The sequence below is a fragment of the Aedes aegypti genome, chromosome 3 (assembly GCF_002204515.2).
Source record: "Aedes aegypti strain LVP_AGWG chromosome 3, AaegL5.0 Primary Assembly, whole genome shotgun sequence".
Classification (NCBI taxonomy): Eukaryota; Metazoa; Arthropoda; class Insecta; order Diptera; family Culicidae; genus Aedes; species Aedes aegypti.
The window spans coordinates 81487836-81500031 of record NC_035109.1 but is presented as its reverse complement, the minus strand read 5'-3'; the positions used below and the strand labels follow the sequence as shown (position 1 = coordinate 81500031).

The window sequence follows — 12196 nt, the reverse complement described above, 5'->3', positions numbered from 1 at the left end:
AATTCTCGGATCGCGAGTCTTCGACCATATCATATAGATCATCTAGACACCTGCATAATGCACTATGGGCGATCAGGTGGCCAATAATCGAAAAAATGACTTGTTCTGATAGGTTTTTCTGGTACATCATTCCTTAGTAAACACTTCTATTAAGATATTTCTGGAATATCAGGGCAAAATCTCTTATAGTCTAATTGATACAGTGTATCAAAGTTACAGTTTTTACGAAAAATAAAGAATTCAGTGTAAACACAAGGTACACATTGTGCGGGGAGAGCGCTAAAAAAAATGTATTTGATTTTTTATCGAAACTTTATACATCCCATACTTTTTTGTCCCAAGTTGTCCCAGGCTAAAATGTATTTCCAAGGGTACTTAGGAATGTAAAATAAACGATCGTGAAGAATTTAGCTGCACAAATTTGCAATTTTTTAATTTAGGGCTCTTTGATTTTTTTTAATACTTTAACCATTTTCGATTAAAAAAAGTTAAAAACTTATTTAGAGAATAACTGAATATCGCTCAATCATTCATATCATTATTTCTATGTGAGTTTTTATATTTATAATGGTTTGCACAACGTTAATCGCATAAATAGCTTATATGCATAATAAGTAACAAAACTTATTATTTCGCTATAGGCTCTATTCAAAAGTTAGTCTCGAATTTTTTTTTTAATCAAACGTCAAATTTGTATCACAAAACTCATAAATACGACAGGAGATGAAAAAAATATTTTTGGCCGCCAGTCTGTATGGAATCCGTCCATAGTGTAATGAGGCGAAAATAGTTGTAAAGGCTCTCCGTTACTAAGCAGTTGTTTCACAACTTGGAAACGGATGGCGAGCAGCGCATGCGACGAGCCTTACCGGGTGCACATCACCCACCGCGCGCTTTCAAAATTTTCGTGAGCCTCCGGATAGCGCAGCACACTAGGATTCCGATGAGCTGAGAGACGGTTTGGTTGGAGACTCGTCAGTACATTTATGTGCTCCTGATTGTGAGAAATATGTTATTCTAATCACGAGGTAAGCCTTCGTCAGTACCAGAAGGTAAGTGCAGCAATTTATCTTCTAATGGGAAGTATGCACTTCAACAGAAAAGTAATCGCTTATCTCGAAGCGTGGGAAATTTCTTGCAAGAAATGCTCAAGAAAAGCATTTTTCTTTGATCGCAGTACGCAGTTGAAAAGAAATGTTGATTCAAATGGAGCTCACTGTAGAAAATTTCTTGACCATTTCTTGCGCAAAAATGTTTACTTTTCTTGAGCTGAACAGCTTACTTAGCTTAAATATAAAAATCCCTTGAGAGAGTTTGAGAACTGAACAAGTCTAATTCAATCCAAATGCATAATGCAAATATTTTGATATTTCAAATGCTTGGGTAAGGTTTCCTGACACCATTAAAAAACACTGTCTGAACATCGACCATTTGTGAGAATGAACTGAAACGGACATTGAATACTATCTCCTACATATCGCTACCATCTATTTTTGTATTCTAAACTGTAATCATAAAGTTCACCAAAATTTGAAACAAATCATTTCACTCAACCAGTGAAGAATTATGGTCTTTTGATCAAAAAGTTTTCCCTGGCAGCTCCTCCCATAAAATTGATGGTTTCATGAACAAAACTTTTCTGTACAAATACAACTCATTACCTGAGAGCTATGCCAGTACTCGCATCCATTTTATCTTCTGCGATGGGTGAATTCGACGACTTTATCCCGAGTCAACGGGTGGCGTTTTGGATCTGGAAAATTCTCGGTATATGGGCAACCGACGATGAAAGCCCCTTTTACAGAGCATACCGTCGAATTTATCATTTTTTCTTCACGGGAATATACTTGTTTTCGATGTTCACTAGTTCTTTTTTCACCGAAAATTCTGAAGAACTCTGGGTGGAGATTTTGTTTATTCTTCCTACGGAGATAGCGATGTTGACCAAAACCATCATTACTGTGTACAAGTTCGAAACCATTCACCGATTGCTTCAAACCACAATCTCGAAGGAGTTTCAGCCAACGTGTCCCAAGCATGGAAAGGAATATGATCGTTTTTTCGACCGGTTCAGCAAAGTTATGTTGATGTACTACTTTTGCAGTGTTTGTGCTGCTTGGACACATTTGGGATTTTTGTTTGATGACCGTCTGAAGCTGCCGTTCTTCAATTGGTTCTTCTGGGTCCCGCTGGATAGGGATCATCTGAACAATTACTACATTCTTTTCGCGTATCAGATGATCGGAATGATGGGGCACTGCTCGTTGAACGTATCCGGTGATATGAACATTGCCTACCTGCTTTCAGTAGCCGGTCAGCAGTTGGATTTGCTCAGCTGTAAATTTGCCAGCCTGCCGGTTCCTGGAACGGGAACCACTATTGAAAAAGACTATTATAAAAGGACGTTTGTGGAGCAGATTCAACAGTACAATCGAATTTATGAGTAAAATAGTTTAAATCTGAAGATAGGAAGGTTTCTGATACCGCTTTTACTTCACAGTTTTGCACGGGAGATCGAGAGAACAGTTTCGTGGTGTGTTTTTGCACAGATATGTGCCAGCGGTATAACCATTTGCGCCATAGTATTCCGTTTGTCGGCTGTAATACTTGCTACGATAGGATATAACGAATATAAAAAAAATCCTCCTACATTCTTTTCGCAGATCAGTATTATCGATCATCTCGGCACCTCAATTCCGATGTTCTTCTACATGGTGTCAATGTTGACGCAGATCTTCCTACCATGTTACTTTGGAAATGATGTTACTCTTAAGAGCCAAAAACTTACCAATGCATTGTACACCTCGAAATGGTATCGGTTGGCAATGAGCGACCGGAAAGATCTGAAAATGATGACACTTCGCACCAGTGAGTCGATTCGATTGAAGGCAGGGGGATTTTTCAATTTCAACCTAGAGGCTTTCACATCGGTAAGAAGAGTAGTGTGTCTCAAAATAAAAAACAACACTTACAACAATTGTTGTCTTTGCAGACTCTAAACACAGCCTATTCGGTTTACGCCGTTCTCAACAGCAAAAATAATAAGTAAAAACATAAGTGTACATAGGAATAGTATGAATATCAGGATAGTAAGAATCATTAACCCTTAAAAACCCAGGACGTATCTTGAATTTTTAAATGACCCCAATTCGGAGATTAGTAAGTAAATGGATTAATTTGAAATAAATGTGGAAGTAAATGCAATTGGTTGTTTGTGAGAAATCCTCCTAGACACCTCACCCTTTTCTAGGACGTGGACACGAGGGGTTCAAAATTTGCCTCAAACGGTTATCTCATCATCCAAATGAGCTAGAAAAAATGGTGTCTTCGGCAAAGTTGTTCAGTAGATCAAGGACTATCTGGCAATAAAAAATCTGACTGAGAATTCATCCGCTATGTAGCGCTACTGACATTTTTTTCCAATCATCTGTATCTCAAGATCCTACAGCTAGAAGGTTGGTGTCTTCAGCAAAGATATTCAGTAGATTGAAGGCTATAAAAATAAGCAGGTTTCTACTGAAATCAGCAATTTGATTTGTAGGAATCAGCAAATAATGCTGATGTCTTCGAAAAAAAAAAAATTGATGTGTAATAACTTCAGGGACACTCGAAGGAACAGTCTATAATTAAAAGAAGGAAAAACATCTGATAAAATCTTTCAAAATCAATTCCAGCACACCGCTGGTAACCTCCAAACCAACAAGCCTTCAGCCAAGAGTCTTAACACGATGCGCGGAATTCACAACTTCGTCCTAAATTAACAAGTCGATTTTATCTTTCTTTTGGTGACAAACATAACGTCCGATAACAACATAAACATATACAAACTAAATAGTTTATCATTCATTGTGCCGCATTTTTAAATCCTACTCATCAGCGTTGTAGCAAGCTGATTAATTTTTAGTGCGCCATTCGACCAAACGACCCTTTTTGCCAAAAGGCATTCGGCCAAATAGGCGGACACCTACTAATGTTTTACAAAACTGCATAATTTTTATTGAATTTATTTTTATTTATTGAAAAAACCTGAAGTGTTTGAGGATTGAAGTTCTCAAACGCATATTTTGAAGGTTAAAACAAATACCAATGATAATTCCCTCCCCTTGGTTATGCGACCTTGCCGCGATGGGAGGGCATAATCCATTAGCCCATATGATGGAAACCAAAGGCGTAACCTGTAGTGGTGGTATCACATTTTGGCATTTTTTGCTTGAAGCCGCGTCATAATTCATATGGCATAGACGCAATAATATCTCGGATGTGGTCGGATTCACTGAGTAGAAATAAGTGGCGACAATCTTATTTTAATATGGTTTTTACATTGTCATAATAAGAAATACCTCTTTTGTAACAACGGTATAAATAATCTAATTCCAGCTTCATTTCCGCAAAATTTACAAGTAGAAAGTAGGCGTTGTGAAGCATTGCATTTGCCACCGAAAAGTGATTCTTGTAGGAGACTGTAATAGAAGCCTAAGGTAACTTTACTCTTCAATATTCACTATAAAAATGACTATGGAAAGTAAGACGCTGAGATAGATCATTAGGGTACACTTGCTAGTTTCGAAAAATTGTTGAACAGACAAGGAAAGCGACTTTTTTCTTTAAGGATATATGAACTTAATGGCCAATAAATACTTTTAACAACAAATAATAAACTTAACTAGAACTACTACTAAACAGCCTAATTTTGTTAAGACTTAACGACAATTGACATTTAAGACTCTAATCTTATGTAAAAGACAGGAGTAATCAGAATGGCACTTGAATGACAAATTATTCAAAACCATTTCGACTAGACATACAGACCGAGGGTTCAGCCTTGACAAGTTAAGCTGTCAGGCAGCTCCAACTGAATACCATACAAAAAAAAAACAATAGGTACCAATGATAACTTTCTCTTTTCTTCTGGAAAATCTCAAGCCGCAGATTCGTAATGTCATCCGGTTGTAGCCTTGAGGTTACGCTTTCGCTTCCTAAGCGGAAGGTCATGGGTTCGATTCCCAGCCCCTCCACGAAAAACCCGTCCAGCCACCAGAAGACGCCTCACGGAGGACCGTGCTTTGGGGAGCACATCCATCCTCCCCAGATAGCCCAGATAGCCGTAGCGGTAAACGCGCAGCTATTCAGCAAGACCAAGCTGAGGGTCGTGGGTTCGAATCCCACCGGTCGAGGATCTTTTCGGGTTGGAAATTTTCTCGACTTCCCAGGGCATAGAGTATCTTCGTACCTGCCACACGATATACGCATGCAAAAATGGTCATTGGCACAGTAAGCTCTCAGTTAAAAACTGTGGAAGTGCTCATAAGAACACTAAGCTGAGAAGCAGGCTCTGTCCCAGTGGTGACGTAATGCCAGAAAGAAGAAGAAGAAGAAGAAGATCCATCCTCCGTCAGTATCAGATGGTGACTGAGACAAACTGACCCTCTTCGCAGGCAGCTAGCCTCACTAATAACAGAGCTCTCTCCTACCAGCTCGGTGTGAGAGTAAAAGAGTAGGAGAGAGTGAAACTAGATGTAAATATCGTAAATATAGATAAGTTGAAAATAGATCTGTATCGATTAAGAAGCTTCAGATCAACTGAGTCCGGCACAGTAGCGGCCACGAACAGGGAGTGTCTTAAAAAAAAATCTGATTTTGAATGAAAACCTCTTTTATTCGGTGACGTGTCCCTTCCGCATATAGTGAGCATGCGATTTCTCAAAACATGGACTGTGCAAGTACTGTATACAGAAACCTAGTCCTGACAGAAACTGCTTCAAGTGGAAGTTCACTTCCCCATGATCTTTGTACCAATTTGACATATTTGGTATTAGCCGATGGGTCCTTTTTTCTTTAGTGGAGATATCCCATTCCTGCTGCCAACCTCTAAGCGTTGTCTTTTTACAACGTTTATGGTATAACTTCAAGTTTGTAGAGCAGTCAACGGGCCATAGGTATACGAGAAAAATCTTATTTTTTTGGTACTTTGTCGTTACCAGCCCTGTTATAATAATGTGTTATATGTATTACATTACAAGGGGCTGGACAGCATTTGTTTTTGAGCTAGCTCTTGAGTTAAATAGCAACTCTGAGTAACTCTCGTTGCTTGATTTCAAATGCACATAGCAACTCATGTAGCAACCTCTTATTATGTCGAAACCTGGGGTATCAATGACGTGCGTTTACGTGGATAAGAAATTTCCTTTCCCGATACGATCAGAATTTTGTGGTCAAATTCCCCAAGCTGTTTTTTGCATTTCATGGATACTTAGACGATGGGTCTGTGTGTTATTGAGCTCCAGGTCTTCAGGAAAAGCAGAAATAGTTGAAAAACAGTTGTTCTGAAAGTGTTTTATTTCTGTAACAAGCACTATCAAAGTCTTGTATTCAGGAGATAACAACAAAATAAACAATAGATTTGTGGGCTTGACGTGTGATTACTAACTTTATTTAACGTATCTAGGAAAGTAAATTAAAATATGAAATAAGACGCAGAATATCTATTGATAAACATTTCCCGACTGTACTAAGCTGTACAGGCATTGCTAGGAGTGCAAGCTAGTTCTTCAAAAGACAAAACTCCATTAGAAGCATTATCGTTTTTCTAGGCTTAGTAAAATTGAAAACATAGGTCATAGAAGAAGTTGGTTCGAGTTCACATAAAAAATTGTTAACAAATATTAATTCAATTTCCCCAATTACTACAACTTCGGACATGAAATAACTTCGTTCAGTTTTAACATTAATGATTCTCTATGGTACTTCCTCTAGAGTTCATGAGGCATCGAATATTGTTGTCAGACACTACTCATGATGACTGTAATGAAAACAATTTCCCACGGGAGATATGATTGATGTGTTGCATTTTTTGCCTTGGCCACTAAGACATCCAAATTCTTGTGATCGAGCAAAATGTGAGTAACTCAAGCTTGCTCTGTGTTCGAAGAGTTACTCTGAGCATAGCTGTCCCACTCCCAGTTACACTAAGCATTCGTTTTACGCGTAATAATTCAATTTGTGTACATTTGTTTTGAGGCTCCGAAAATTGTTTTAGTTCAAGGTTCAACCTTGATTTTTTTCAGTTGTTATTTCACTCAAAGTACATACGTTTATCTATTTAGTTCTTCTTTTTCACTAATCGACGGTTCATGTTTCTCGGTAGAGAAAACGAACGTGCGGATCGTCACATCCCATTTTGGGTAGACCCACCGCACAAACAGAATATTCGTGCTCAAGCTCAAAGCTTCTTCTTCTTTTTTCTGGCGTTACGTCCCCACTGGGACAGAGCCTGCTTCTCAGCTTAGTGTTCTTATGAGCACTTCCACAGTTATTAACTGAGAGCTTACTATGCCAATGACCATTTTTGCATGCGTATATCGTATGGCAGGTACAAAGATACTCTATGCCCTGAGAAGTCGAGAAAATTCGCGACCCGAAAAGATCCTCGACCAGTGGGATTCGAACCCACGACCCTCAGCTTGGTCTTGCTGAATAGCTGCGCGTTCACCGCTACGGCTATCTGGGCCCCTCAAGCTCAAAGCTGTCGGTTACGTATTCAGTGGCCTCTCAGAGGAAAGGTAATGTAAAATATTTAACATCGGGTCGTGCAAGGCTACTTTTAAATCATTTATAAAATTTTAATCCCTATTTTATAAAGCTTGACACAGCCGACGACACCTATTTTGACTTAATTATATGATTCAAAATTGTTAGTCGCCCAAGTGACTCCTCCCCGTTCAGACGGTAACAACACGCATCACTCACATATGGCATCGCAGGGTGAGCTGATTTCATCGGTTCGTGTTATCCTGTGGATATATCGGATAATCGGTCTGAGTCGAGAAAACAACCAATCAGTACGCTATCGTATCTACCGTTGGGTGCTCAACATTCCATTCCTCTTTGCGTATCTGTTTGCCATGATCATAAGTGCTCTTCATGAGGAAAACTCCGAAATCCTTTGGAAAGATACTATTTTCATCATCCTCACCGAAGCTTCTATGTTCGTTAAGGTGGTCACCACCTATTGCCGGTTCCAGGATACCTTTCAACTTTTGCAAACATCTGTTTCGGAAGAATTCTCTCCGAGGTGCCCATGTGAGCAAGAACGGCATCGAAGAGTTTTACGCCATTTGAATGGCGCTCTGATGGGTTATCTGACCGTTAGTGTCATTACTGCCTGTAGCACAGCTATTCACATCTTCGAAGGTATGCACAAACTTCCGACGTTCTCTTGGTTCTTTGGAGTACCATATGGTCCGGATCATGGATTTAACTACCTACTCATCGCTAGTTATCAAGTGAGCGGTATGGTGATGCACTGTGCGTTGAATGTCTCTGGGGATATTCAGATAACCTACCTGTTGGCCATCGCAGGGATTCAGTTGGACTTTTTGAAAAGGCGATTCGAGGATTTGAAGGAAGATTACCTGGTGCACTTGCAAAGGCGGAATTTGATCCACCATAATCGCCACATGCAACTGGTGGAACAATTCGTCCAAGATATCGAACGAGTCTACTCTCCTGCGACATTCACACAGTTCTGTGTCAGTGCGATAACGATTTGTGCGACAGCCTTCCGCATATCCAGTGTAAAACCGCTGAATCACTGGTTCGTTCAAAAATACTAATGAATGAATCTCCCATAGATCGACATCCGTGAGAACGCAGGTGTTGCCATCGGGATGATGATGTACCTGTTGTCAATGACCGTGGAAATCTATCTTCCCTGCTATTATGGAAACGAAATCACGCGGAAAAGTCAACGCCTCACCAATGCGTTGTACTCGTGCGAATGGTATCGGTTCGACTCGGAGACTCGTCGAACAGTGAAAATGCTGATGATACGCACCAACAAACCAATGATGTTGAAGGCCGGTAGATTTTTTCAGTACAGTTTGGATACGTTTGGCACGGTGAGTTGTAATGTGGTCAACGGTAGTGACCATCCACGAATGGTTACTAAATATAGAATATCAATGAAATCGTTCATCTATAATCGTGTAAACTGGAATTCCTCCAGGGATACCATCTGATATTGATCCAGGGCTTCCTTCTGGAATTCAACCAGAGGTTTCTCGAGGGATACCTCCAGGGATTCCTCCCAAAAATTTCTTCTGTAATTCTTCATTCCTTTTGAAATTCCTCTAGGGATTTCTTATGGAATGCATCCAGAGATTCCTTCTAGATTTTTTTCCAGAGATTTCTTCAGGAAAACCTTCTAGAATTCTTCCTGGGATACATTTTAAAAATTCCTCCAGGGAATTTTTCTAGGGATTCCTTTAAAAAAAAAATTCCTAGGTTCCTTTTGGAATTCCCTCTGGAACTCATCCAGGGATTCTTTCTAGAATTTTTCCAGGGATACCTTTTGAAATTCCTCCAGGGATTCCTTGTGGAATTCCCTTGTGTATTCTATGGATTGATCCTAGCATTCTTCTACGTCAGAGGATGTTAACGGGCAACGATATACAGGTAGAGAAAAACAATACACACGGTGCCCAAATTACAACTGGCTAAACATTGAATTAAACACGAAAACAGATCTCGTCTCCGTATCTCTTACTTATCCTAATGATAAGCACCTTTAGGCACCAAGCCAGCGGAATTCCTCCATGGATTTGTTCTGGAATTCTTCCAGGGATCCATTCTGAAACTTCTCTAGGGTATTCTTTAGTGGAATTCTTAGTACCCCTTTTAAAATTCTTTCAGGGATTCCCTCTGGAAGTTCTTCCCAGGGATTCCATTTGAACTTACTCACACGATCGTCGGTGTACGGCCCGGAAGACGTCATCAGTTTGATTTTGCGATAGCAAGTGATTCACACGTTTTCATCAATTGTACTATGTAGTCAATAAAGTTATATTTTATACCGTCCGTGAATCGCGTGCGTACCCTCATTTCCAATATCGCAACACACTCTTATTTTGCTTTTTGGTTGCTACCACTCCTGTGACTAGGGTTTTCAATCCCGAATAGTGAGATTTCCTAGGATTCCCGTTTTCCGGAAAATAGTTTTCTGCTCCCCCATTTCCCTGAACGTTCAATTTCATTAAATATTCAAACAAAAGTTATCACACAATTCTCTTTTCATGTCATGTTCCGTCTCGTCGACATTATTTTCCAGAAATTATGCAATACAAATCGGGAATTAACGGGAATTGTCAATTTTATTTCTCGTTAAGTAACTACTCAAAATCAAATCTCGGGAAAATAGGAAACTCTGGTATGACTATGTATTTAAATAGTAAGTTGTTTTCGGAAGAAGTACAGTTCAAAATTTTTACTTTCCTTCAATATTGACATCTTTTCAAACTCATTGGGAATCAAAGTAGGGGGAAAGCACTGTTCCTCCACGCCTATTCGTATTCTTAACATAATTGTAAAATTTGTACTTACGTGTTAAATGTCATAATTTGATTACATTCGTTTCAGACTTTGAACTCGGCATACTCGCTCTTTGCTGTACTACAAAATACATTAGTGGATTCTGGGAAACAAGGCCAACCGTGAACCATGTTGTTTTCATCATTATGACAAGCTTTCGCTTGTAAAGGTCTTGAGAAGGTAAGGTGCAAAATTGTTGAGAGTGCCTAAAGGAGAGACAATATTAGCCCTTCTAAAGTTAGCATCATTCTTTATCTAAATATTAGAAATTTGTGTCGATTTGGATCATTGGTCATCTGATTCCGGAGACACAGTCTTCTCTCCCTTACTCGATATTCTGTAACTCGGTCCCTTCAATCTAGCATACTTTGATCTCTCTATATGTCGATACCTCTCTAACTCGATGTTCCCTGACTCGATGCTATCTGTTTCAATTTCCCATGCAAGTTTTCCTCTCTAACTCGATATTTTCATGAAAAGTTTTAAACGTCCTATAACGATGAGAAATTGCAAAAACTCTTTTTTGCAATTTCTCATCGTAATAGGCCGTTTTTCATCACGCCAGCCTGTCATGAAACGGCCTACTTTCCTGCACTGAAGTCTGCAGTGCGGGAATAGTCATTACACAACTGAAATCAGTGCTGTAATGATTCATTACGCAACGCTTTCTCATTACGCAACTGTTTTGAGTTGCGTAATGAATCATAACACAACAATTTTTCAGAAATTGAAAAATAAAGGTGAATGCATTCCGATATAATTTCTGATACCCTCAAGTGGTCTTCTACGAAATTGCAAAAAATGATGTACGAAACTCGTTGCAGAACTCGACTTTTACAGCACTCGTCGTAATTACCCTACTAAATTTACGACTCGTGCTGTAAAAATCATCATTCTGCAACTTGTTCCGTAAACTACTATATTGATACTCTTTACTTGATATTCATATTTACATTTACATATTTATTCATATATTTACTTGATAGTCAAGTAAAACTCGAATGAAACACCAACGATTGGAAACTTGTTTCTTTGTTGTACAAAAAATGATGTTTGTATTGATTGCACTCGTCATATACGTTAAAATCGTAGAACATGATTTAGAAAATCGTTCATTTCAAAGGGTAAATACCATTGCTCACCTAGTTTTTGAAGCTTATCTTACTCAGTATTTTCTCAGCTTTCTGATAAGGATCGCAGAAAATTCAAAATGGTGGCCAAATGCAAAATGGCTGCCAATTTTCTTTAGTTAAAATTGAAAGCTATATCTTTCCTCTATATGTCGCCACTAAGTTTGCTATGTTTTCCAAGGGAAATATGAGACACATCACGTGAAGAAAAACCTAAGATTTATAAGAAATATGGGCTTTTTCGCAAATTGTTTAGCTAGCTGGCGTACGAGGGGTCCACCAATTTAAGAAAACCGAAACGGCCACTCTTTAGTTTTAGCATATACTAACGATCAGTGACATAAAATGGGAATTTTAACGGGTCCGATGGCTGCCTGGTTTCAGCCAGAATTGCTCACATATATTAAAATTATATGTAACAGGAAAAAGGGTTTTTGTCCATACTTGTAATCCATTTTTGACTGAAAACGAATGCCTTTACGCACTCGCACAACGCGAATCGCATACAATTGATTCTGATTTTGTCGCTCTACCCACAAGAGCATGAAACGGGATTAAAAGACCACACTTAACTCATTAAGCGGTTTTACGATTTTGGCATAGTTTGTATGAACATCCGAAAATGGGCACAGGATTCTTGAAGATCAAAATGTAATGTCTACCACACCACATTCTCTGTATTTTTACAGATATATTACAAA

At 38.9% G+C, this 12196-nt stretch overlaps 2 protein-coding genes across 2 annotated transcripts; both read left to right on the top strand.

Annotated features, from left to right (window-relative positions):
- Positions 1 to 1713: 1713 nt before the first annotated feature.
- On the top strand, positions 1714 to 3186 carry LOC5577992 (odorant receptor 94a). Its single transcript, XM_021853348.1, is given in 2 exon segments — positions 1714 to 2930; positions 2993 to 3186. Coding segments are annotated over 2 exon segments (1131 nt in total). The 5' UTR covers positions 1714 to 1856; the 3' UTR covers positions 3050 to 3186.
- Positions 3187 to 7483: 4297 nt separating this feature from the next.
- On the top strand, positions 7484 to 10588 carry LOC5577993 (odorant receptor 94a). Its single transcript, XM_021853347.1, has 3 exons — positions 7484 to 8573; positions 8646 to 8897; positions 10414 to 10588. Exons 1-3 carry the CDS (start codon positions 7749 to 7751, stop codon positions 10489 to 10491), a joined length of 1155 nt encoding a protein of 384 aa, XP_021709039.1. The 5' UTR covers positions 7484 to 7748; the 3' UTR covers positions 10492 to 10588.
- Positions 10589 to 12196: the final 1608 nt, after the last annotated feature.

Bases quoted from the DNA above. Each gene is read 5' to 3' on its own strand.
- LOC5577993 (XM_021853347.1), top strand. From the start codon at position 7,749: ATGGCATCGCAGGGTGAGCTGATTTCATCGGTTCGTGTTATCCTGTGG. The intron at 8,574-8,645 runs GTAAAACCGCTG...GACATCCGTGAG, and splicing joins CAGCCTTCCGCATATCCAGT to AACGCAGGTGTTGCCATCGG. The intron at 8,898-10,413 runs GTGAGTTGTAAT...CATTCGTTTCAG, and splicing joins GTTTGGATACGTTTGGCACG to ACTTTGAACTCGGCATACTC.